Below are 26,730 nucleotides of genomic sequence, written 5' to 3' on the forward strand. Positions count from 1 at the left end.
TGTGTATAATTGATATTCCATTATAACTTACTTATTTTTTTTTATTAAGAAACTCTTATAATAAGCTCAGTCGTCGGCCAAGTATTTGCGTAAAAGTTCATACGTATTGCAGAAAATCGAGCTCCGAAATTACGGTTTAGACACGCTTTGTCTTACAATGCATTTCTTTGTCCCAATGTATGCCATAAATGAATCATTGTAGATGATTCGACTGTTTGGCATAAACAATACTAAGTAAATCCTGGCATTTAAAAAACAAAAATTGCAAGAGTTGATAAATGACAAAATGTTACCACAAATTTTCTAATCGAAAAGATAATTATCAAGATACCAAGTTGTCTAAAAATAAAAAACCCAAATCTATTTTATAAGTAGCTCTAAACCCTGAAAAGAATCTGTTAGAAAATAAATGATTATTAAAACTCTCTTATTGAGTTATTACGAAAATAAATATTGAAACGAGTTAAAATATAAATTCCGGCCGTAACAAGGGTTGATGAATTGACTAAAACTGAAACAGGGTAGGAGCAGCTATGATTACAGAAACACATGATGAAAAAGGTAATCGAGCTCTTTTAGTCATAGCTCTCAAGATGATAAAATATAGTTTTCATATATATCGTATAGTTTCAAACATATTTCATAAATAAAAATGGACTATTATTATAATATCTGAGGATAATCCAGTATCATCTAAGCAATTAATCATAAAATTAAATATTCACGCGGAATCAGGATTTTCATTATTATAATAAATGACAATTATCTTATTACTAAGTTAATATTAATAATAATCTTATTATTAAGATGTTAAACCTAATAAATCTCATCCCATTAATAATTTTATAAGATTAGGACAAAAGAAGTTCAGCAGTCCTTAATAACTATATAAAATAAAAATACTTTTATTCGGATGTATAAGAATGAATCATATTTACATAAATGAATAAGTGGATAGCTTAAAAACCATTTGCACAAGAGTACCAAGGGAGAAATATTCGTCAGTTCCTCAATTGATTGCACTATTTTATCCACATATATATGACAAGCCTCTGTTGGTTTAATAGCTCCATCAGTGCCTGCTTAAAGTACAAATTAATTATTTAAATTGCACATATTTTTCAAATACGTAATGGTGATTCACTAAATGACTTACCAGTGATACCAACAACAGTAGTCATCACTTTTATTGGAAGTCCCTTTTCAAGTGGAAACATTCTGTTACCTGTGTGCCTGTACGGAACTGTTAATTTTTTCTTTGTAGCATTTTTCGGTGCTTGGGTCTAGTAACAGCATCTAGGTATGATAAGTAGAGAAATCTAGTACTGCGTTATCAGAAGTGCCCACGTACGTAGGGCTATACAGCTATAGTTCAGAGGCCCTAGAAATGTCACATAGGTCTAGCTTTGTACCTAAAGAAATTTGTCCCTATGATATGATTATTACATATAAACAAAACCATTTTGTGTTGCTTACATTGATATATTATTTTCTGTGGAACTTTTAGATTAAATTATTTTAGGATAACCCTATATAAAAAAAAGTGTAATGGTATGAATGTAAAAACTGTATATATAAATGAACAATTCACGTCTTTCAAGTATCTGTGCGTATCTGTTTACTTCTTAACGAAGTAAACAGATACACACGAAGTTTTATCTTGCCGAAGAAGTCGTAGTGACACTTTTTGTATATCTCGAAGAGTTCCATAGCCGAGTCAGCATAAAGAACGTGGTTCTGATTCAGGGTCACTGCTACCGTTATTATGATGTCGCCCCTATGTTGTCGAATACCTTCGATCTGCTTGAAGCCTTTACGGAAGAACCGAATTGATCAAACGAATCAATCAATGGAAGGGCTTCCCCGAAATTAGTATTCGCGAAAGCTGTTGGGGCAGTTGATGAAGGAACCCAATCGTAATTGCTGAGCAAACCACAGGCTGAAGACAAAATTAGCAATGACTAATGTAAAACCTGAGAATTCGCAATTCCCGTCCATTACAAGACCGGCAATAACAGCAATCGATTTACTACGCTGACTCGAGAGAAAACACGACCAACGACACAAGCAAAAAACAGATATGGTAAGCTAACGACTAGGTTTATATAACTTAGTCATTAGCTTACCATATCCGTTATATATAAATTCCTGTTCCAGCTTCCTATTAAGCTTGAAATTCAAAACGCAGTGGTAAATTAATATTTACGAAGAGGTTATAAGATGTTTTGTTGCGCGTGTTACGTTTGATGCACGTTACAGGGGACTGAGTAAAATAGAAAAAAATATACGACCTGATTCCAATATTGTTTTGACAAGCTTTTTTTGAAAAAAGTTCGCTTGAAAATACGATTTTATTGGATAAGCACATAAGGGAATGATATTGTTGTAAATGGCATACTTTGACCTCGACTATTTTCAGAAAGTCATACATTTGTGCATCATGTTTTCGGCCGCCCTGGCGCTTCCATCACGTGTATAGGAACTTGAACATTTAAACGAACCTCAACGTCGCGCGCATCCGGTACAGTAGATTCGTGCCAATTTGTTGTCTTGTTTAGAAGAAAGTGGTGCCCCAACTCCGCATCATTTTCAGTACGCTGTCGATGTCTCCGATGGATCTCATTCCCGGGAAAGGTTTACTGACCTTTATGTTTGTCTATCCTAGAAGTTCTTTGTTTATACGATTTTTCGACATAATTCCGTGCATGGCGTTAGGAAAAAAAATAATGGAAAACGGTGCGCGCAGGACACAAGCCTACTATGTCTTGGTTTGTTATCACCGGGCATTTTCGTCAAGTTGTTAATTCATCCAAATTAATCTAACTCCCAGACAACTTATTAATAATATAAACAATGAATTATGCTCGAAAAGCTGTCTTTGTCTGTGCATAATAATTTGTACATTTTTCATTAACGCGCGCTAATTATTACAATGATTGCAATTCTACAATGATTTCTGTATTAATCGATCGAGATCACTCGATCCTTACCTACCTAGTATTAATAGTCTGAACGACAAAAACGGGCAGTAGATACTGAAGGCACAAACTTGCAATTTAAGCTTACATCATATCGTTCCATAAACCATTATCCTTTAACAGTAACTTAACTGTTATAATTTTCCCCTTCGCTTATTTTTGCAGGTGATGCGTCTAGTCGCGCAAGTGGATCTTACGCGATTTGCTTATCAGATGGCAGGACGAGAACCATAACACGAGCTCGGGCATCGGGTTTTAGTTACAGCTTACAGATGAGATGGGAACAGAAAGCCAAAGTCCTGCAAATGCCACTATCGACTCGTTTACTCCGATCTTTAAAAACACCAAATGGGGTCTAGCCAACGTCGCAAGGACCGTGCCGACCAAATTTGGTCTATGAAAATTTTAAAAATGCTCCCCACATTCTATTCCTCAGCCTTTCTTAATGCATATACTATTATTGATAAGTCACTGATTGGTTAAATATACATTATCTGAAGTAGAGCGCTTTGTAAAATTTGAAACAAGCAGCGCGCTGATATGAATTTGCTATAGGCATAGTCTGCAAAAGGTTTACATGCAAGAAGCTGTATAAATTGCTTATGTCGTTTTAGTGGATTCGTTATTTAGTGATCTATAAATAATATTAGAACGACTTGTACGGGTGTATAATCTATAACAACAGTGTATGACTATGTGGTCAGTTAGTGGTAGGTGGAGACATGTTGTATACATACACTGTTGTGAAGGATAGCGACATTACATGAAAATGGTTCAATAACACAATCCATAAAAATTATTGGTTAAACAAGGTCCTTACGCTTTATTTTCCACCTTTTGCACCTTCTGTAACAATCCTGTTTGGTACACACGTATACATAATACTTCAATTTAAGTTGAGCCCCAGCCAAAAGCTCTTTAATGATGGACATCAATGTGAAATATTCCTTAATAATTTTGTTGCTTTTAATAGAGCTAATTTGTTCTAACAATTTTTCAGGGTTTGTTTGTATCTATCAAAACTATATTTCTACATAATTTTAACGAAGGTTACACTATCACATCTTCAGTTTACCGGTCATGTTTAGAATTATTCGTTTTGAATTATAATGTTTGTTTTTAGAGGCTTCTGAAGTTATTAGACATAGGCTTGGAGAATCGAATCTAGAAAGGACTTGGTTAGGGCACGACTTAAACTATCGCATTTCTCCAGTGCTACTGTCTTACCGTTTGCTAACTGGCCTGTCATGGATTCATATTTGACTAAGCCTACGGCTATATATATATATATATTTTAGTAAATATTATGGGTTCAACTCAGTGTCTGAAGTTTGTTGAGCTTGAAAAACGCTCGACCTATTAGAAGACCTATGGGAACGAATCCGAAATGTCGCGAATCGGTTGAATTCGTATAGTTGTCACCTAGCAACCAAACGTTGCCTTTGGGTACAATTTGAGAGCCGGTCTCAGGATTATCCAGAATATCTCCAGGAAGACCTAAATGAAATTTATTAATTATTTATACTTTGTGAATATAACACCATCGTGCTGACCGCAACCCCATAAGGCTGTGTAAAACAACCACATTGATTCTAAGTTACTCAGAGAGATGATACAATCCACTGAGCTGTGGAGGTAGTGCATAAAAGAAAAATGTCTACAGTATAAATTTGACAGCGCAAAACCTGTTCACCCCAACAAAACCTAGTCGCAATGCTCCTATATGTTAGTATTATAAAAAAACAATTCCCCTCATATCTCTATAGTTTGGTATACATATAATCCATATTTGACATGAGTTAATCGCCGATGTTTATTTTATTGGAGTTGTTTGATAATCCATGTTGCAGTGAATGGTTAACATTGAAGACTGGGCCGTATTATTAATTAGCTTTACTGTTTGTAAGGGTCATCATAGCCCAGTCATCCTACACTGAAGGTTGTTGAATTTGACACCATATAGACTGTTTTCCACGGATTAAAAAACTGTCTAAAAAAATTTCCAATTATTTCCCCTTAAAAGGAGGTTAGTTTCCCCTCCTTCTAAAAACATTATGCGGTTTGTTTAAAATCACATTTCATGTGATCACTTGATAAGTTGTTAACAGTTCCCGAATCCTTAATAAAACTGATGAATTTCGTCCAATTTAGAATTAATGCATGTACAGTGATCTAGTATTTTTTTACTGCGCAGCACTTCTCTGAACCTTACCTACAACACGTTTGCATAGAAGCGAATCTGGGTCAGTTGGACTCCGACACACGACGATGTCGCCCCTCTGAAAATTACGTGTATGAGCTGTGATTCTTTCCACGACGATCATATCTCCACTCTGTATTGTTGGCTCCATCGATGGACCTGTGCAGGATATAGGTTGCACGACGTACCGACATACACAGTAGGCAATAGCTATCCCCTCGATGACACGTATCGACGTTCGTGTCACACCGCGCATCACTCGCTTAACAATTGAAAGAGTGCCTGTGGCGTTGTCCCTTAGATCACTTTTTGGCACCATGACTTTACCCTTTCGATAGGAAGGTCGTGTTTAATCTTCGGTACTATTGGTCATAGGTATGTACAGGTAAAATTGATATACAGTCCTTAATTTTACTAAAATATTGTTTTGTTTTTCGAAGCACTAAATGTCATTTTCTCACTCTGTCACAACTCGTAAGCAAAGCTATAAAAAAGTTTCTACTTAGCCTCTGAACATCGAGACGTTCGAGTAGAATCACTTACTGAAGCTGAAGATCAAGAACGACGCTGCCACCCTGCTTATAATTCCAGAAGGCAACGGTGTATAAATCGTTCTATAAGCTTACGTTCCACTTGTTCGATCCTTCCTTCTCTTAAACGGCGGAAATGCTAGTTGACTGTCTAAACAAAGAATGTCTGCTCAGTGTTTTGTTTATACTGCCAGTAGAAGGAAAAGAGTCTACTCTTTGTGCGGCTGACTACACGATAACTATGGGTTTGGTATATCGATGCAAACATCGAACATAGCATATAGATGTACTGCCTTTATGTTATGGTAAAAAAATAAATATATATATGGATATGTATTGTTTCTATTGATAGCGTATAGCGATGTATTGATAGTGTAGATACGATTAGGTTTAGGCACATATATACTGCTCTATATAGAAAATAAAAAATGTTTAAGACAACTAGTAGTGAAAAATTGGTATCTCTTCAAACGACGAAAGTATGTTATACTACATAAACCATGCAATAAAATGAAAAACAAGAGGGGCATTTTTTCATTACTGCAGTGTTGCTTAAACAATAACATATGTCTTGCTTTTTAAACTATTCTGAGGTTAATCGTTGGGTGGCCGCAGTAGTGCTAGACGAGGTATAAAATAGTCAGCTAGTATTAGTAGTAGCAATAGACGTCACGATTTCTAGGAATTGTAGATCTACATTTTATAACAGGTACACACAGCAACAAAATGTGCGATGCATTAAATTCCCACACCAAATGCACTGTAGGCTGGTTCTCGTGGCGTCTGATAATTACATAGAAGTACTAACTAAATCCCCTTATAAAAAGAAAGGTTTTATAGAGCTCATAAAGAACAAATTCTTTAAAAAAAGGAGGAAGTCGTACTGCGACCTTACTTCTCCCAAGGCTGCTTGGTCTATAGGTTTGTAATTGTACCCAGAAAGCCAAGCAACCCGTTACAGCAACTCCAAATAAAGCCTTCAAAGCGAACATTATATTGAACGACATTAATATATCACCCAATGTTATCGAGCATTGCATGTTTTTTATACCTTTTGAGACTGCAAAGAAAAGTGTAGTTTAAAGTTTTCTAAAATCTGCTACATTCACGTTAATATGTAATAGTCTCTATTTTGTATTGTAATCACTGTTAATCGATGCCTCTATATCTTGCCAAATGTCTACGCGACCCTAGAAATAAGCTGCTCGACTTATGATCGCCTCTATATGTATAGCTGGTTCGCATATCGTTTCACAATCAGTAACTTACAAATACGATCAGTTCGCATATCTGCAAGCTCTGCAGTTCAGTGTTCCAGCTGTGCAAAATACATATTTAGCTTTTACCAAAACATATCTATTAGATAAAATCGATGTGAAGTTAGTTCTACAGAATGTTTTACATGGTAGCGGCAGTTTGTTTTCTCTAATTGCTGGCGGTCACAACATAATAACGTTCCCTTTCCCGTTTGCCTTAGCATTGTTTCGAATAAGGACGCTGGTAACCGTCTGCCCGGATTTGACTAGCTATTGCACGTAAATTTATCCGCCAGAAAGAGAGCGCAACCCCTTTCCGGTACGACAAAAACCTGTCGGGATAAAATTTTTAACTGAAGCTTTTCGATTCTTTGCCTAGATTTTTAGCCTACTAGTGAAGACCCTAAAACGCGATGGTTCGCGCCGACGCTGCAAAATGCACGCCTTTATAATAAAAAAATAAGATGCAAATTTTTCGCTTAGCAGATATCCTCGCGATGCAATTCGAAATGTTTGCCACACTACTCTCCTCCGATTCCTCCATAGCAGTAGACTGAGGGCCAGGTGATGCCAGCGCCACCGTTGCATTGTCCGAATTGTGTAAGTAAAATATAACTTGATTTATAGTGTTTTCACGGCTTTCGTCTCAAGAGGTTCGATGTCTCGCAGTAGACGACGCGTAGTCTGTGGAGAATCCCATCAGTATATTTAAATTCAAAATTTGTGTTTTGTTTTGGTTTTTTTTGGCGTCTGTCTATGCGTTGTAAAGAGAGAAGGACAAAAAGTAAGCACGCGATGATCGACTTACGGAGGTTGTGATCGTGAATAGCCTATTGTAATGAACGAAGTGTACAAAAATTTACAATCAAGATTGCCGTCATCTAAGACCAATCGCCCAAATTCCCAGAAAAAGAAAGCCAACAAAAAGCAAAGCAGGATAATTTCCAAAATCAAAATGACGTTTTCAGTCGGCTACCATTGTGACCACGAGAATATGTTAAGACAACAAATATTGGGATAGAATCCTCAGTGACCATCTTCCCGTGTGTGATATTAGATATCTATCATAAATAATAAGTGTGAAAATGTGCAGCTGTTATAATCACAGTGTTTGAGGTCTATTGCTACTTATGTTACGTTAGTTGACGCTGTTGCTCACTGTTCTGAGAGGATACCTTATTTATCGATGTTTGTGTCCACATTGTTAGACAGTGCGAAGTATTTTGCCGGTAAGGCCCTGGATACTTGATGCCCGCTTTTACGGATTTTGGCAAGAAGGTTGGTTTGCATCCGTGGCCGTTGTCATTGTTAGTTCTTACATATTTACTGATAAATTGTAGAGAAACTATCTTTTTACACCTGTTGTATGTGGCGAACATAAATGAGTAATCATGCCCTATATAGTATGTGGTGTATACAATTTCACGACAAAGACACGCACCGTTTTCCTGTCTTTGAGCTCTTTTACAAGTATTTATACATGGACATGATAACGTGTCAACATTGAAAATACCTTTAACTCTGTCATGGCGAGCAGCGTGTGATGCCGCGCTTAGTTTCTCTTTTGCCCAAGTTCGTTTCCCTACTGCATATTATTACCGAGGGTATTTTATTTGAGCTATGCTTTATCGGTTTATTCATTCGGTTGAAGAAAATTGCTTTAATAGTTTTATCTTTTCTTTGTATAAATAAGCTTGTTATTCAGTTCAAACTAGTGTTTTTGGCTTATCGCCTACACTGAAATTCGACGACGCGATTTCAGGATGCTACGATATGCTTTGCTGATCTCCCTTGCGCCAGTATGACAACAGTCGTTTGCGCCACCATCATACGCGTATGCTGCTGTAAAATTGTTGTTGCCGAGAGACAAATATTACTGACAAAATAGTTAGTCGGAAGACCGACGCCTGTTCTTCCGTGCTCGAGTTTATAGGCACAGTTTAGTACTACAGCACATTTCTTTGTAGTATTATAGTTGTTAATTCTTACTAATAGTAAGGCGTACAGGAAGTGCAGTTTGTTACCCTCTTTCTCTGCCTCTGTATATAAGCATGCCCATCGTTTCTCCACCCAAACAGTAAGCCAAATATTTACGTAGTTAATTTCTGTTGAACAAAAGGGCATTTTTTATAAACGAGCCATTGCCGATCTTAGTTTTTTGTAGTAGTTACCGTTAGTTAGTTATCCATCGTCTCTGGTTTGTCTATTGCTAGTGTACGTATATTTTGCATCTCCAACCTGTTTGTTAGTGTTTAGTTTTTTCAATTGTTTTCATAATTGTAGCCCAGTTAGTCATTATCTATATTTTCCTTAATTATTATAGGAGATAATGGTAATAGATCTTAGGTCCTATCTTCTTGCTGCGATAGCAGTTGGCAACGCAGTTAAGCCTGTTCATAGCCTTGTGTTAACCTCTACGAACAAACCCTCGGTTACAGTTGCTATGCATTTTGCCCGGCTGTTCATTCGCTCTTTCTGTCAGTCACCTTCACAATGGCTCTGCATCCATCTGTCCTTCTGTATTGGCGCATCTGTTGCTGGCTGACAATATTGTGGTTCTTTCTGGGTCTCCTTGCCTGTAAGGGGCGGCTGCCGGCGGTGGCTGGGAGCGGCTAATAGTGATGGAAAAATAGAACGACAGTTTATGACGACAACCTTGAAATAGTACTTTTTAAGAGAAATTTTTAGGGCGGGAAAAAAGAAGCAGAAAGACACTTTCAAGCTGTTGCCTTCGAGACGAATACGTGATACAGCTCTTTCTTGGCAAGTGTCCTGAGCTGCCGCCACCGCCACCGAGGCGGTCCACTGGAGTGATGATACTGGCACCAAACCGACCTCCCAGCAAAGTTAAAGCATATACAATTAAAGGTATCCAATATGCCAGTCAACATGAAGAGTATCTCACCGATAACGCATAATCTGTAAACGGACATTTGGAAGCTGTTACCAAGTCCTTGCTCTTGCTGCGATCTACCCAATGAAGACAGCCTGATCTAACGATATGTTTGTCGAGTGGAAACTACTTTCTTGTATAGTATTATAATGTAGTATGAACTGTAGGGGGGCAGATAATAAAGGTGAGCGTTTTGCAGGTCGATACCTGCGCAGATATCAATTCTTACGGCTTTGCGCACACTAGAGGTCTGCTGGCCTTGATGTAGGATTTCGCCCACTATCGTCACCTAACAAATTATTGAATATTTCTAAGCTCTGTTTCTCCTTTCTCGCAAGTAATTATTGCCCAGTCTCTTTCAAACTTAAAATATACAGCTTTCCAAAAAATGGGTAAGCGGGGAAACCTCTGACGTATGGTAGTATTTGTCCAGACCCGCTTTTCTTGTGAGATACTTGTGTATTATTTGTCAAGACCCGTTTTTCTTGTGAGATACTCATTTTCATGCAGGTCTTAAAAACAGCTTGTAATTTCTGTTCTCTTTTCGGCAGGGTTGTACTTTTAAGTAAAGTTCCCTAGCCAGATTCAAAGGAAGTAATTTTAACACTTTAAAACTGATGTGATTCTCGAGAAGTCTTAAATCTTCGAAAATTGCATTGTACAAACTAGCGCTTAGGTTTTCATCACCTTTTGAGTCTTGTTTAGGTAACTACTTGCCTTTGTACTGTATATTTTCTCAAAGGAACATAGCCAAAGGGTTTATCGTTGTCTATCCATATTTCTTCTCTATTTTTAATGTAAAACTGTTCTGCAGTACATTAAATTCTAAATAAAATCTGAATGAGGTCACGCCGAAATTAATGACTTAATCACACTCCCGTCACGTTAAACCCACTGCTAGGGTTACAGTGGTGTTGAACCACTAGCGGTCATGTGAGCGGGTAATTGAGTAGACTTAATCCCTATCCTGTTTCGATCAACGCAAGGTTCTTTGGACTGCTCAAAGGAACTATACGTAACTGGTGTTTTTGCACCAAAAATACTTGCCTAATATTTGAAAATATTTATTATCAGCGTATAGCCTTAAGGCGCAGACTTTCACAGTTAAAATAGCTGCTGTATATGTCTGCGTGTTACAAGCCAGGAAACGAGGAGATTGAGATGGAGAAACGAATAAAAAAAATGCAGAGTTTTTAATTAGAGTTTTTACAAAAAACAATTGGTAAGTCAGTAGAAGTTCAGGACACTGGGAACACTTGACTGTCTGTAGATTACGAACAAAAATTTTTCAATGTTCTATAGGTAAATCTGGTACCTATCACTTTTCTTCTGTTTATTACCACCAATTGTTTGTAATATTAATCAGTCACTTTCATGATTGGGGCCTTAGCTATAGACCGGTCGTCTCTGGTCGCAAATCGTTTTTCATGGATGTATTTAGGTACAGCCAATTTCAACTAGTAAATCGCTATTTGAAATGGTGCGCGTACATGGTCAGCTCAAGATTAATCATACTGATGATTACATATACAAGGTGAATTAAAGAATGTGATGTCAATAAAAATAATAGTATATGTATTGGTAATATTCTAAACTGCATATATTTCACTATGTACAAATTGCAGCCACGTTTACATAATCAACCTTTAAAGCAAGAGCGTCGTTCCCAGTAGCAGGATTGTTCTTTTAAGAAATTAAGCTAGTTTGAATTTCAAAAACTTTTTTGCGCGTGCAGGTCTACTGATTTCCGATTTCGGCAATATTCAGGGCTTATATATCAACCAGTTCCGGTTCCTTATCAACATAAAGTCAAATGCTACTCAATATTTACGTTCACGTAGGGAAACTTGCCTTTCGTAGGATCCGTAACACCGCAACATTGGCTGTATTTATGTAATTCTGTTATAAAAAAAAAAGAACATTTCAGCAAAACGAACATTTGTTGACATGCGTTCGCCCGGAAGTAAAAGGGGTAGTAAATTCGACTGGTTTGGGCTGTTGACACCATTTCGTCGGAGCCGATTACTAGCGCCACTGTTGCATGAACCACTAGTATCAATAGCATTCGTTTGTGGTCGACCAACGGCAACTCTATTTTTTGGACCAATTAGAATAGATTGGCATCTTGCTATGTCGTGTAATGGCATTACTTTAACGTTGAAGAACTACGATAATTATAGTGAAAAAATGACGAGACTTTGAAAGACATCAGAGCATTCGATCTTGCATCTTCTTGCAATAAGTAGTTACGCACTCTTCGAAATGGGAATATATATATATATGGCACGCATATGTACTTGATCTGATCCTGTCTGCTTATAATAAATGTGACTATTTTAGAAAGTAAAAACGGGTTTTTTTGAACTGAGAGCACACATAAGCGACACGTATTACTGACGAAGAGCTTGGGGAAAAAATTACATGATGGCGAAGTAAAAAGGTCCTCATGAAAAGACGCCCTATGTCAAGAGCGTGTTATAAATAAATGAAAATCAGTAAGACAAAGTCGTTTCATAAGCTCAAAAGCACGATAGACGTGTGTATGCGGATTCTCGGTCTTGTAATTTTTGGCAGATTCTTTCACAAACTTGGCATAAGATAATGCGTGGTATTATATCAATCGAAGGTGAGCTTGCATTAGCATACTCACGTGAAGCGCTTGGATAAATTCGCTTCTTACTGTGAGATTGTCAACATCAATCGACGGTGCCAGTTGCGTTTAAAGCCGCTACTGGAAACCCCTAACCTATCATTGGAACCACTAATATTGATCAAGCAGTGAGTGCACTAGGGTACACTTGGACTAGCATCACTGAGTTGTTTTTAAAAATATGTGCCTACATGAATAGTTCAACAAGACTGTCCGCGTTTACTAGCTAAGGGTCATACAAGTCGCTTTGAATATTCATGTCGAATTCTCCAAGATTCAACTCCAGTCGCTTTCAGCGGTACTCGGCTGTAAATTAATTTGATGAAAAGGATACCGCATAGTGCGTAGGATGGGCTTTTCCTATGGCCGATTATTTCAGCGTGCCACCGAAGCCTTTCAGGATCTTTCATTTTAGACGGGCTGTTGGCCGATTCAGAACTGAATTTAGATGTTAAGATGAATTACTCATGTAGATAATAATGGTTTGTATGACTGGCTCTCCGGTCTATCAAATGCAACAGCTCCATAGTCTTTGTCATTCCCGGTAACTTTAATAAACTCGTAATAAAAAAAAACTAAGGTATATTATGCGTACATACTACAGCGTGGCCTAGCGCTGCGAAGCGTTGCAAAATAATTGGAATCCTATTATTTTTCGTCAGCTACCATCGCACTAAATTCCTGCGTTTGTGAATGCGTCTTAGTGGACCTTTTCGAATGATATGATCCTGAAACCCGTTCAATTCGCTATTGAGTAATACCACGTCAACCTTAATGTCCACAACAATATTACATGCTAGAACTCGTAGCAACAGTTCATCGTTTTACTATTTGAATCTCTTTATTAACAACCTTGTCAATTAATGCACGGATCTACGTACTTATGTATCCGATAAGAAAAATAGTGCTTCAAACATTGCTAAGCTACATCAAATTCATTAGTTAATCTATGCGTTGTTCTCTTTCTTTGTTTTTTATCTTTCTCGTTTCATTTTCTTATCCAGGCGCTGTTGTCGGGCTGTGGGTGCTGCTGCGAGCCGAGGGGTGCGGCTCCGGGACCATCCCCGATGGAGCTTCATGAGATGCGCTATGTCCCGCGGCGGCCGAATGAGCTCGCGCTCGACGACATCCGTGAGGCGAACTTATCGGAGAACAAGCCGCTCGACCCAGTTGCCGCCCCTCTGGCATCCTTTGAGTCCTATTTGCAAGGACAGTATCCCCTGCCAATGATGTCACCCACATTGAGCGGGTGCACGCTGAGTTCATCGGACCAACAGTGGGAACGGTATTCACAGTGGCTTCACTGCATTGCCGTGGTGACGTTCGATCTCGAGCTGGGCCAGGCTATCGAGAGCGTGTACCCACCCTGTGCGACACTTAGCGAGCAGGAGAAGCTCAATATCTGCTATCTGGCGTTTCCCGATAGCAATTCAGCATGTATGGGTGATACGCAGTTTCACTTTCGGATACGACGCGAAGACGTAAACAGATCGAGGAGGCTCACTGAAGATCAGATGCACTTCAATGACATGGTGCCACCAGCATTACAAATAGATATTGAGTACCTGTACGGATTCGCCTACTTTCGACAAGTAAGTTAGTTGTGTGCGTGTCTATCTATTGTAATGGTAGCTTGCATATGATGAAATTTTTCGCTGTTTTTTTCTTTTTCTGTGTACTCATGTTGACGGTGATTAGAGTAGAAAGTTAAAAGCAAATTGTGTGTGTCTTGAATTCACGGTACAGCAAACAGATGAACATGGAGTTCGTGAAGACTACACAGAGCTTATTTTCTTAGTCATTAGGGTAGGCAGCCTTCGTAATGACGTATTAGATGTCCGTTTGCGTGAGTTTATTATAGAAAACAGTATGCTCTACGTGATATCTGAAGAGACTTATTATTTGTTGATTCGTATAATATTTGAGTTCTTACCAGCTTGTCCAGTTATGACCGCTTATCGAAACAGACGTTTTATAGCTAAAAGTCGATGAAGGGAAACAGTTTGCAAATTTATCACACTTCAAAAATTTCTCCGGCGCTGTAAACAATGAAAGTGATTTTTGGTCTTTTCGTTGCTTTGTGTTGACGTTCTACCAGAAGCTGACAGTAATGAGGGTGGTAATCAATGGAAGACCCTTTATTGCGCCTATCTGGTAACGCTACTGCGACAGTAGCAAGCCAGCCATAATTTCTGCGGTAATCTCTCAAGGCAACGTCTAAAGGAGTGTCTCATTACGATGAGGAGCGCTACAAGATCAGGCCCAAATGGTGACGCAAATAATTCCCATATGCTGACGTAAACCAGATGCCTACGAATGCGCATAAACTCAAATGTTTATCGTCGTATTCGTTTGGTTATAATTTTATAATAGTTGTTTGCACCATAGCCAAAACTCGACTATAACATTACCTGTACGTTCGGTACAAGACGTACTTCGAAACTAGTGAAATATCTATCGTAATGCTCTGTCAGCATGTAACGATTTGGACACTCTGCCATATAACGATAAGCTGTCAGTTGAAACGAATTAAGCTTGTCGGATTACAGAAACAAAAGCTTAAATAGCATGTTTGAGTTGTTTTTGCGATTCGCTACTCGGACAAAGCTATGTTGAACGATTATAGTTTCTGATTAGAGCACAGGGAAGAGTGCGCGTTCGGTTTCGTATAGGCAAAACCCGATTCAACAACAACAACTCTCAGGGCTTCAAGTCAGCATTCGAAGTTTCCATTCTTCTCAGCAAATATTCGCGTTTCCCTGTCTGACTAGAAACGCCTGGAGTATCTGACATTGTTCGATGTGTTATTGGTTGCTTAGAACGGTCGGGGTCGCTTGAACGCCGCAAGCCAAAGGTTCGATGGTTGGTCGCTATTTCCGTAAGGGCTCTTTCTTGTATCTAAAGAATGACAAGCAACGATAGAAATTAAAGAAACATCAAGAGATATCACAATCGAGGATACTCCAAGGTTGATCTGATGGGTTGCATAGTTGATGCCATCAATTGTCAACGTTCCATAATTGGCCTTAGAGTAAGATGTGGACAAAGAGCAAATATGTTGGTTAGTCTATCACGACACGGTTCGCTGTCGTAACCCCAGTTACGCACCACACTGTAAGCAAATAATAAGTATATAATAAAAACAAATTTATCACCTATGTGTATTTTAGACCCGGTGGAATAGAAACACTCTGCTGGATTGATTTGAAACGTTGTGCATATTTCAGCAGTCTACGTTTAGTACGGAAGACAAAACATAGTTCTAGAAGTTATTAACGCCCCTCGGAGATGTCTGGTTCCGTATAACATACGATTTGCCCTATCTTTTTTATAGCCGGGAGTTTATATAATGTTTTGTCCACTTAGGCTTTCTGACGTACAACTGCGCTGATAGTAAAGAGCCTAAACTGTTTTAATCAGCTGGGCCATATTCCGTAGCTACTCGACTTTTTATTAAATTATCGTCATTATACACGAGACTAACGGAACGAATGTATGGGTCGCATTTTTAGACGTCAGTTCGGGAGGAGGCACCCCATTCAACTGATTACGTGAGAAACATATGAAGTAATCGTGGCAATAAAACGAAGCCCTGCATGTCTCGACGACTGACCGTGACGTTTAACACTAAGCTTTAACGAACTCGCCGAACCTGGATATGTTGATAGAATGGAATAAAACAATGATACTATTTGTAATTGTAACGAGTTCGGCTTGTGAAAGAGTGTATAGCGCCATTGTGGAAACACGGTGTCTACAGCGCAGCTTGCTGAACGTTAATGAATACTGGAAATGTATAGATCTATATTAGACTAGCACATGTATAATGCATCGTGCGAAAAAACGATTTATGACACTCCAGTTATTCAACATAAGAATATTCATTGGTCAGTACTGTTGCAATATAGCAGGTAAAAACACATTCAAACTCGAACATTTCATCAAATACCAGATATTGACCAAAAGAAATTTAAACAGCGCCGCTATAAGTGTAACGTTTGACAGTTTAACAGGTAGTTGTGTTTGCAATATATTTTCTTTATTTGTTTTATGAATACACGTTCAAATGGTGAAATTTTTTTACAATAAAGGAGAGAGAACACCAATTCTGGAACTTTCGTTTTAGAAAACGTCAAACTTATTCAGTACATGGACCTGAATATTTTACAAAGCAACGAGTGAAGGTAAATTGTAATAATAGATTATTTCTGAACCATTCAATCAGCATTCCCTAGTCTCTCATAGGACTGCATACTTTTTGAACATTCTGTGGTTCGCTAAAGCGTACTAACTTAGCAACTAATTTGAGATTAGGTCTGTAGGGTTACCAATCTTCCAGTTAATCTTTTCATTCACTCTAGAGTTACGTACTTCCCAAAGACCAAGGGTGACAAACTGTAAGCAATTCTTACAGAGCTTGCGACAATATATAAAATGAAACGTGCATACCATGCAGTGCAACTTGATGGCTTACGTAGGAAAATGCTCCTATTCATTATTGTTATGTCTCTATGGTTACAGTATCAAAGATACTTGTCCAGTATACATAGACGGTCTAAAAACGTTGTAAGTAGTGTCCGCTGGTGGGGCTCAACACGTATACGCTGTTATATATTCCTAACGCATACAACATCTGTATATTTTCGTCAAAATAGCTTATTGTAAATTCTCCAGATTGGGCTGCAAGTCTAATTCATAACTAACATTGATGTTTCACTTAGCCCAAACCATGTAGGCCCTTTATAAGGGTCCTTGACTCATAATGAAGATTAGCGATGGTTCAGACAGGGAACTTCCGTAGCAGCATCTTCTTCCGCGCAGCGTCATCCGGCCTTCCATTGCAGCCGCTCTGCGCACTAGCAATCCCAACAGACGACGTCTATTGCCAATACGCGCCATTTGCGCATTTCGTTGGACCCCTTGTCTTCGGTCCGCTGCAGAGTGACGCCAAAAAACCAAGTAAACCTACGGAATCGTTGGAGCTCAGAACTTTAGCGGGTATTGGAGCAAGCCAGATGATGGTTTTTTCCTTCCTCAAGAACCGGTGCCGCCGCGCGCGAACAGCCACTAGCCCATTGGCTATCGTGGATCGGGTAAGCTAGCCCTCACGAAATCCCCCTCAATGTCTACCTAAGAAATTTTGGTTATACGACATCATATCATAGATTTTCCACTTACTGGAAAAAGCACTGGCATCATACACGACTGCAGTTCGAGGCTGAATCGCTTTCGAGATCCTCTTGTTCGGGTTAAATTGTCTCTGCTCTGTCAGTCGATTGATGTCTCAATGATAATTCCTGCCTGTAACTCTGAGAGTAACCGCGCAGTTTCATTTGCGCTTTCCGAATGCGGGGTAGTCATAACATACTATTCATTACTGCGTAATTGCACAAGCATTTCCAGCCCCTCGCTCAGTCATTTCTCGGTTGATGTTGCAGGGCCGATGGCCAAGTATTGCTACGTTACCCTTTAAATATGACCTAAATCATGTTGATCTTCCCGGCAAACTCAACACGTTCACTGTGATCAATGTCCAAAAAAGCGGGCTCATACTAGTGATGCACAAACCTCTCCCCGACAGGAGCATTGATCCATAAAAAGCGATGCTGCTTACGCTGCCAATACTAGAATTAGGACTAGAACTAGGGCTCCGGCCTTGTCTTTGTCTGATCACTAAATTGACGAACTACATTATTCAGAATGATTGCCGTGCACGAGTTGGTTTTCTCTAGCGCCTCTCTCTGATGGCGCCATCGCGATCCTTAAGCAGCGTTACCGGACGGTCTTTGTGCAGCTATGTTGAATGACTGAATTAAATAAAGGGCTTAAAGAATAGCCACACATGAACATTTAGGCGTGATGGCCGGCAGACGGTGAATAATATTTTAATTCATTGTTAAAATAGATAACTTTGTGCGTTGCCGCTGCTGTCGCAGTGAACGGTCCTTATAGCTAATATTTTTAGTTCATTCAAGCTTGAAGGGCCTTCGGGATAACCGAACAGAGCGTTATTGCCGATGCTTTAGCACTAATAAGGTTGGCAAAGCTCAGCAGCTTCCAGTGGAAGAAACTACCGTGTCTTGTATTCGGCATAACGTGCTCGGCCACCAGTTCACCAGACGACAATCGTTCACATCATGCCCTGACTCAAACGACTCGAGGCGCCGGTTGCTGCCGATGACAATGATAGCTATGATCTGTAAATCGACCCTCGCAGTCGTAACAGGCTGTTCATGACGGCAATGTCGCCAACTATCTCAGTAATTTTACGAAAATTAAACTTAACACAAGAACGGCACCAAAAAAATCTTATCCAGATGACGTGGGCTATCAAAACAGTAAAAGAACGAATTCCGAGTGACCATTAGTCAATACGGAACGAGCAGACCGTGAGCTTCGTGTTTGGCAATGGTAAAGAAAAACTGTAAAGGACAACTTGCTCTTTCATCCATAATTCAATGATATCTGAATTATTCACACTTAACTCAAACGAACAACCTATATTTAGGTAACGCTGATATTTGATTCATACTGCTCAAGATTTCCACTAATAAGTGCTATATCGCATGGTTAACAGACGTCCACAGTTGCAGTTATGTTGTGTACTAGTAAATTGCTACCGGTTTAGCTAAATTTGGAGACCTGCGCAGCGCCTCCCTACCTCGCAAGGATCGGTTTCAATAATAGTGATATTAATTCTTCCGCATTTGGCAAGAGAAACGCTAAGGAAAAGGCCATCACCTGCAAAAGTTTTTTTTTTATCGTTAGAAATGCGTTTTCCGTTGCACGTTATTTTCTCATGTTGACAAATAAGACTGAAAAGAACTCGCAAAGTAAATATCATCGCCTTCATACGAAGGTATTTCGTTTTGTCCGTGTCTTTTGCGGTTGCGAAGTCTTGATGCGGATGGACTTTGTCGACAGACGAGCGCCGTTCACGATGGCAGACGAAGCCTAGTAAAGCCAAGCCAAGAGGTGAGCTTTAAGCTCTCAGGGCAACGGTCTTTGGCTGTGTGCATTTAATGTTTTGTATTTTAGCAATGAGCTAACATTGAAACAGGATAACCGTCGACGTAAAGTTATACAACAATCTAAAGTCCGCCTGAAGAGGCAGTTCAGCAATGATGCTTCCACGTTCGTGGTATTAACTGCCAGGAACAGCACTCCAAGATTGGATTTACGACGCACAAACTGTTTAGTTCGTTAAATTGTATTGATTTATTTTTAAAACTTTAGAAAGAAAGTTTTTATAGAAAGATAAAAACATTCCTAAAAATTCATTTATAACTTTCCATATCTTCATGGTCCGCCGCTTGTCGAACATCGACAAACAAAAATGCTTGATTAGCTGGTCGAGCCGGTTGTACCATGAGTCGGAATGTAATCGTACGTGCAATGCGTAATACTATAGGCATTGCGTGGTCTCCTCTAGTTGGACTCTGACACGTTAAACGGCATTTGGCCATTTCTTTTTTTTTTTGTTGTTAGGTTCGCCCGTGCACGCCTTATCGCGATTGTGTTTGGATCGTCGACATACCTATGGCATAATTCATTTGTCTCTTTTCGTCTAGTACCATGGTAATTTAAGCTGGTATTGTTACTTAGATTCTGCTGCCGCTTCTGTTATCGGCACCTGCCGACAATAGTTCGCCTCTTACTGCCCCGTAGGCATACCGGTTTTGACGACTTCTTTCCCCCTCCCGTCAGAATACGACGATCTGTCTCATGTCAATACATAGCAATCCGACGTTCTTCATGGTGTTGGCATATTTTTCTCGACGACTACCAAAATTAGGTCGCCACCAGCAACAAATGCAATGGTACTAGTACGTTATCAATACCTAATACCGTTGCACTTGCCCGATCTGTGTGCGGCCCTTCCGCCGATACTGGTATAGCTCTAGCTGCCGTTTGCACCGCAACCATTCCGATGGCTGCGATCATTACGCCACTAGTGACATCGACAGCTCTGTATATGAACGTATGCGTGTGTAAGTCCCGCACAAATGATAGCGGTGTTGCGGTACGCGCTTCGACCCATCGAACTATTGAAAAACCAAATAACAGATGGTCGCATGCCAATCAACAGACAAGTCTGGATGAATGAACGGAAGCCCGCCACTACCTCAGCCACGTGCTCGGTTGATCTATGTCCGACTACAACGTCCAAAGTGTCTGAGCTGCCTAAATCCGAAGAGCCCGAAGCCGACTCATCGCACGAATCAGTCGATAACAATGATGCTGGTTGTAATAGCCATGTAATAACGATGGATGCGATTTTTACGAATGCCGACAATGCCAGTAAGAACGTAGTTCTACCTGATTTTACGTACGGTCAGAACCCTGTAGCAACTAGTAAATGGCGGGACGGAAGCTTACAAAGTAGTTCGTTTCGCTAGGAGCTCAGCACAATTTCGTGCCAAAACTGTTTATGCATAATAATGTGTGATAAATGAGTACGGAAAAATCGACATTAGGAAAGGGAGCTTGTAGGCAGCCATTACGATATCATGGAGACAAGTTGATACCAGATACATAAACGAAGGACAAGTCAATAAGCGAAGGAGCCAAGAAAGGCCTAAGGTCGTAATATTATGGGTCAAATATCGGTAAAAAACGCGACGAGTTTGAGCGCGCAAATAGTCAGTCGAACGCCGGTGTAGGTGACAAGAAACGACCGTCTTTGTTGTTTTACTTAGTTGTTGCTACTCAAGGTGACATATGGGTAGGACAAAAACGACAACATGTAGTCGAGTGACAGTAGCCAAATGAGCAGGGGTTGAATGTGGAGAGAGGTTCTTCAGATTGAGATGGGACATACGGCTTTTGGGAGATGATGGTGTCGCTCGTTTGTCCACGTTTGATGATATTTGGTTGATGGTGTATTAAGAAAATACTGTAGAATGCCGATTTTGTAGGGACAATATGGAATAACATAAAAGACAGTAAAATAATGCGCGAGAAAAAATACGGTTAAAAAGGGAATGGTCTTCGTAGAAAAAAATGGGAGAACAAAGAACTTTATTGTACATTTAGTACCGCACGGTCTTTAGAGCATAGTTTTTGTCCGTGACGTAGCATTTGCTTGATTAGACTGAATATACATAGTTTGATATTACTACAATCATTAACATAGTTCTTAGTTTTTGTTTGTCGCAATCTAGCGAAATGCTCCCCGTACCGGTGCTAACTGATCGTATTAAGAGGAGTCACGCCGAGCTGTGTCTTGGTGCACCAAATTACTTCTTAATCCTTGTAGCTCTCCAGTTAGAAACAAAATCCTGCCACTGTTCTCAACACGTGATAATAATGATGTTTTTCGAATAATTTGTCTGTCAAAGTCCGATCTACAATTCGAATGTGAATTAAGACGACGCACATTCATTAATAGGGCATGCCAATGTGAGATCGTGCCCGACAAAGTGGCTTCTGCTGATCCGTTTGCACGTAAATTCTGGTTGCCTCTGATCGTCACGGCATGCACTGCAGACGTCATTACTACATGTAAGGCTAATGATATAAATTGCGTTGCGACGTAGTAATTCAGGACCCGTGTTTTTTTTTAAATATTTCGCATCTCAGGATATATATATATAGATTATTTATTTTTACAAAATACAAAATTATTTGACTGGAGCCCAGGTAAGTTTTGATATTCCTTATAACAGATTTTTCACGAGTCGGTATGAAACTGGTGTGTTTAGTCAGTCTAGGTTGCCGGTATAAAATGTAGTAAAGTGCGTTTACTTACGAGAAGGGTCCGTGTTTTTGGCGGCAAAATTTTCGAAAATTCCAGAACGCATACGTGGCGATGTTGGAGATAACCTTGTTTAAAGCACATTATACAAGTTGCAATACTGTGTTTTTCGTCCCAGAATGCTACGCTATATAACTATACCATCGTTTGGTGCGAGACGTCGTTCTTCAAACAGTCGATTTTCCAAAGTGCCTCAGCCTTGTCTGCAGTTTGAAAGCTTCGACAGTTCACCAGAATTATTCACAGCCACGAACAGTCTTTTTACACAGTCTGCCCTTTAGGTTTAGTAACGACAAAATAGTACTTTAATCGAAGTAATAGATTGTTATGTTAATCGTTTGCTGTCAAAATATAACAGTATGAGTATTGTGCTTATACTTAAAGAAATAGTCTACTGCTTCTATGAACACCCTTACGGTTTTGATGAACTCAATAGAGGAAAAGGCCATCCTCAGTTACCGCTGATTAAATTCGGTTTGCACTCGATAACAATTTTTGTACGCAACGCAAAAGTTTGATCCTTTTTAATTATATCTAAAAATCGACATAACTTAAACGTCCCGGCTAAACGTAACGAAAGCGACCGTGTAGTTGAAATAACCCTTATTTTGGCGGTTGACTGAAATGTGTCAAAGGAAAAAATGATCAACCTCTGACAGATATCTGCACATGTAGCTTTATTGTGCGTTTTAGAATTACATCTGAACAGCGGATCTAACATCGAGTCCGACCACTGTACCAGGCGAATGATTAATATATTTCTTCATATTGTAAGTCGGAAAATGCCATGAGAAATACCGGCCGGTAAGATTGTTTAAATATGCCAAGATTGTTATACAGAAATCCACAAAAAAATGCCGGTTTCGCAGGTTTTCTTTGTAAGGCTGCTGCTGCTGCTGTTAGAGACTGCTTGACGAGGTTATCTCTATCGGCATCGCGTATTGAATAGTAACCTCTTCGCTGCAAAGAGGCCCCTCTCATCATGCCCTTGTAACCGCAACCGAAAAACCGTTAGAATTAAAATTTCCCTAGTATTAATAATATTATGGTTGAATTGTGAGCTAGCTTATCTGAGATTCACTGAACATTTGTAAATGATGGAGTGTTGGCAATAGTGGAGGGCGAGCGCTGTGAAGTTGTAGCAGTTTTAGCCAAGCGAAACGTTCTCTGAATACCAAAGGTTGCTGACATCCCTCTGCTGCAGGGGACAACAGTCCTAAGTGAAAACGGTCATGAATGTTTTAGGTCGATATCATTCCTGGCCATTCCTATTCATTGATTTGCACGTGGTTGCACGTGCAGGCACAAAGGAGCCGAAACGTCGTTGCATCTTCAAATAGAAGAAGTCTGCAGGAAAGGAATCTAGATGTAGAAAGGAAGGCTGGCTTGGAGCCACACGCAGTTGGTGTATGCAATACATTGCCTGGCAAAAACCTCGCACGCATGGTGAGAGATAGTAGGACGTCTACAAAGACTCTATTTCTCCCAGTCCGTCTCTCACTTACAGATTTTATATGTAGGGAAGCGACATTGACTCGTGCACGCAATAATTATGATTTATGGTGGAAATATAGAGGTCCTTATAGGTGCGAAAAGTGGGTTGCTGTGATGCGGCAAGCTGCATTTTGTTGGAACACATAGCTTTTATAAATAATTACGAGTAGGTTTAAAAAATCTACCATAATAAGCAGATAGCACCGGCAGCTTAAGTTCTTCACTTTGTCCGTTAGGGAAAACCATATAATTGGCGGATGGCTGATGTCGCAAATCTTGCTAAAGTAATTTTCCCATGGCCTGGATTTTCATATTGTTCGCACTAATTGACAAGGGTCAGGAAAATCTCAACTAGAACACCAGCGGCAAAGAAGTGCCCTTAATAAACGTTTGTTTTAATGGCTCTAGTTGTCAGTCATCCAAAAGTGTTTGCCTCCTAGGACACGAAGAGGGCATTTTTGGTATTACAGTCTCTTTAAATGAATGTGGTCGCTAAAATGAAGCCGGTCGGTGCTTCTACAACGGTGCTTTGCTGTATTATTATTTTTCCAGAACCTGTATTTCATTGAATATATTTTTTAAAGCATTCTATTGACACAAGATCTTCGTACATAGTATATTAATTAATCACGAATAACTACAAGTAATCATAGTCATAACATTTTCATTCTTTCAGTATTTCATTATGCGATGTATAGGTAGCGAGGTATAGTATGGATGTATAGTAACGTTATGCGAAATAAATAGCTAAATAAAACCAATATCGCACAAGATTTGTTATATAATTTGAAGATTCCAAGGTTTGAGAGTCAAAAAACATATTTTTTTCGTACGAGATCCTTTGCTAAGAGGGGTTGACGCGGCCCGCTATTGTTTTTTGTTAAGAAGGAATATCATTTTATATCTCTCCATTTGCTCTTCAAACTCACATTTTTACCTCTACACACTATCCTGCTACTTTTAGCAGTGGGTTGATATATTAGACAAATAAATTATTAGCGATTATTTCTTTTTCACGATTGATTTATGTTATTGTCGATCGTTGTTATTGTTTATAGTATGCGTCATATATCAACAGCTATGCCCAGCGGTCAGGCGACGATAATCGATCAGTCCACTAACTTGCCCCTTATTGCTTGTCAGTGTTTTTACCATATGACTGATGACTGACTCCCTGTTAGTGCTCGTTCGCAGTCGTTGCCCAGCCTGTCACGATATTCGAGCAGCATTGTCATGAGGCAGACGCGTTAGGAGAGAATGTCGTCGAATGAATGCCGCCGTTGCTACGGCACCTGCTGCTTCGTTTCTGCTGAGACTCTTTTGTCGGATTACCACACAGTGTGAACTACAGCTTCAGCGCGAAACCATAAGGCTCCTAGCAGCATCAGGTTCACTATAAGGTACCCGTGCGTCAACGACTTGGAAGGCGGGTATCGCTGCGCGGGGCCGCAGCGACCACTCACGTGGTTCTACAGACAGCACAAATTTGTTGTTTATTGTTACTACGCGGAGAAAGATAAGCGAGAAAAATATATCACCGCTGGCGCTGTCTTTGCGGCTGCAACTAGCCTACATAGTCCTTCGTTCGTTTGCAGATATAAAACGGTTTAACGGTGAAACTGCAGGAGCGAGATGGGCTGGAGATAGGGATCTGGTGACAGGAGGACTGGATTCGCTCGTGTGTGACTGTTTTCGGAACTGACAACTAAATTATATAGTTTTACGGGCAGCCCACTAGCGGCGATAGGTTATGGGAATTGACGAAGTGAGATCCATCTGGCCACTATAGTGCAAACTGCTACATCTGTAAACACGATGCTAGATCATTAATTATATTGATTTCTGGTGATTATGGTGATGACTGTGTTAGTCATGATGATGGTAACAGCTGCCGTTTGACGTATGCATAAGATGTCACATGGGCATATGATGGGGGCAATATCGCAAGAAGGAAACGATTGTCACGAATTTTATTTCGTATAGTTAGAATTTTCGTATTGCATTAGAATTAATAGGAATCTACAATATTAATAATGTTTAGTCTGAGTAATAGGTTTCAGTAGCGCAATTTGCGATACATTATGTCGACGACGAACAAAGGAGTGGAACACATAAATATCACTGTTGTAACTGCTGACGTTATAAACAATAGGCGAAGGAGTGACCAGGATACTGATCCCCATGACTAGATTTACATTTTTAGTCGCGCTTATTATTTATGAAGGCACGTGAGGCCAGAAACGCTTACAAAACGCATTATGCGGTAAGGAACGAAACGTGCTCTGATTACCAAAGTAGAAAAGTGTCCGATGAATATCGAAGAAACGGTCTTCCATTGTTTAAACAAGAACGTGTTACCTTTTCTAAAGTTTCTTAACAATGCTATAGTAACAATCTAATAGCCAAATAAATGTATTACGTTGTGTATCGTGTCGTTATCGCTTAGAATACTGGTTTCTATTAAGTGGTTCCAGGCGACGAAACTCTGTTGTATCATCTGCGGAGATTGACTGAAATGTCATATACTAGAGAGCTGTTCGTGGAAGGGGCAGGAAAAAAGGGGTTGGGGGGCTTAAAGGTAATGCCGTGACAATACTGTTATTCCTTTCCGTTTACCGTACCCCGCACCGTGCGCCTCTGTGTCGATATACGGTGTCAACGTAATTAGTACTGCCCAGTAAAGTTCAATGATCAGCGTCGGAACAGTCAATCTACCCACTTTAATGATAGTATTGTTCTCATTAGTATTACTAGGTGGCTGCAAAGCGAAAGATGAGCAATGAGCAAAATTCTTTGGAGCTCGTGTGTTGACCGCTGTTAGGCAATTCAGATTTCAGTTAAGGGATAAGGGCAAAGTCAATTAACATTGCTTACCATGGTGATTGATTATACGCAGAGTTGGATTTATATCAGCTCGACAATGTTATTGTTTGCACTGCCAATAATAACCAAGGACTCGCGCGATATTCGAT

General features: G+C 39.6%; 2 protein-coding genes and 2 long non-coding RNA genes across 11 annotated transcripts in view; 3 read left to right on the top strand and 1 right to left on the bottom strand.

The window, feature by feature from the left end:
- The first annotated feature begins 2,105 nt into the window (after positions 1-2,105).
- LOC147756910 (uncharacterized) lies at positions 2,106-6,038 on the top strand. The gene is made up of 2 exons (XR_015323796.1): positions 2,106-2,634; positions 3,144-6,038. It is a non-coding gene; the product is annotated as an uncharacterized LOC147756910 (long non-coding RNA).
- On the bottom strand, positions 3,775-5,857 carry LOC111247863 (mitochondrial inner membrane protease subunit 1). Its single transcript, XM_022799344.2, has 2 exons — positions 5,191-5,857; positions 3,775-4,475 (listed from the first exon to the last, which is right to left on the bottom strand). Exons 1-2 carry the CDS (start codon positions 5,495-5,497, stop codon positions 4,291-4,293), a joined length of 492 nt encoding a protein of 163 aa, XP_022655079.1. The 5' UTR covers positions 5,498-5,857; the 3' UTR covers positions 3,775-4,290.
- Positions 6,039-7,367: 1,329 nt separating the features above from the next.
- LOC111246699 (protein DENND6A) overlaps positions 7,368-26,730 on the top strand; it is a 40,799-nt gene continuing 21,436 nt past the window's right edge. Inside the window, exons 1-3 of one of the 8 annotated variants that reach the window (XM_086983645.1) lie at positions 7,615-7,748; positions 8,173-8,242; positions 13,512-14,099. In XM_086983645.1, coding sequence (XP_086839771.1) covers positions 8,213-8,242; positions 13,512-14,099 — 618 coding nt within the window. In that variant the 5' untranslated portion in view covers positions 7,615-7,748; positions 8,173-8,212. Of the gene's footprint in view, positions 7,565-7,608; positions 8,243-8,902; positions 9,042-11,214; positions 11,392-13,511; positions 14,100-17,228; positions 17,601-26,730 lie in introns of those variants that run through there. The other 7 variants (XM_022796712.2, XM_022796716.2, XM_022796713.2 and 4 more) reach the window with 7 other exon arrangements.
- LOC147756911 (uncharacterized) lies at positions 17,608-26,183 on the top strand. Its single transcript, XR_015323803.1, has 2 exons — positions 17,608-22,011; positions 24,940-26,183. It is a non-coding gene; the product is annotated as an uncharacterized LOC147756911 (long non-coding RNA).

This window comes from Varroa destructor, unplaced genomic scaffold (genome assembly GCF_002443255.2).
Source record: "Varroa destructor unplaced genomic scaffold, Vdes_3.0 BEIS01000003.1, whole genome shotgun sequence".
In the NCBI taxonomy this organism is placed as follows: Eukaryota; Metazoa; Arthropoda; class Arachnida; order Mesostigmata; family Varroidae; genus Varroa; species Varroa destructor.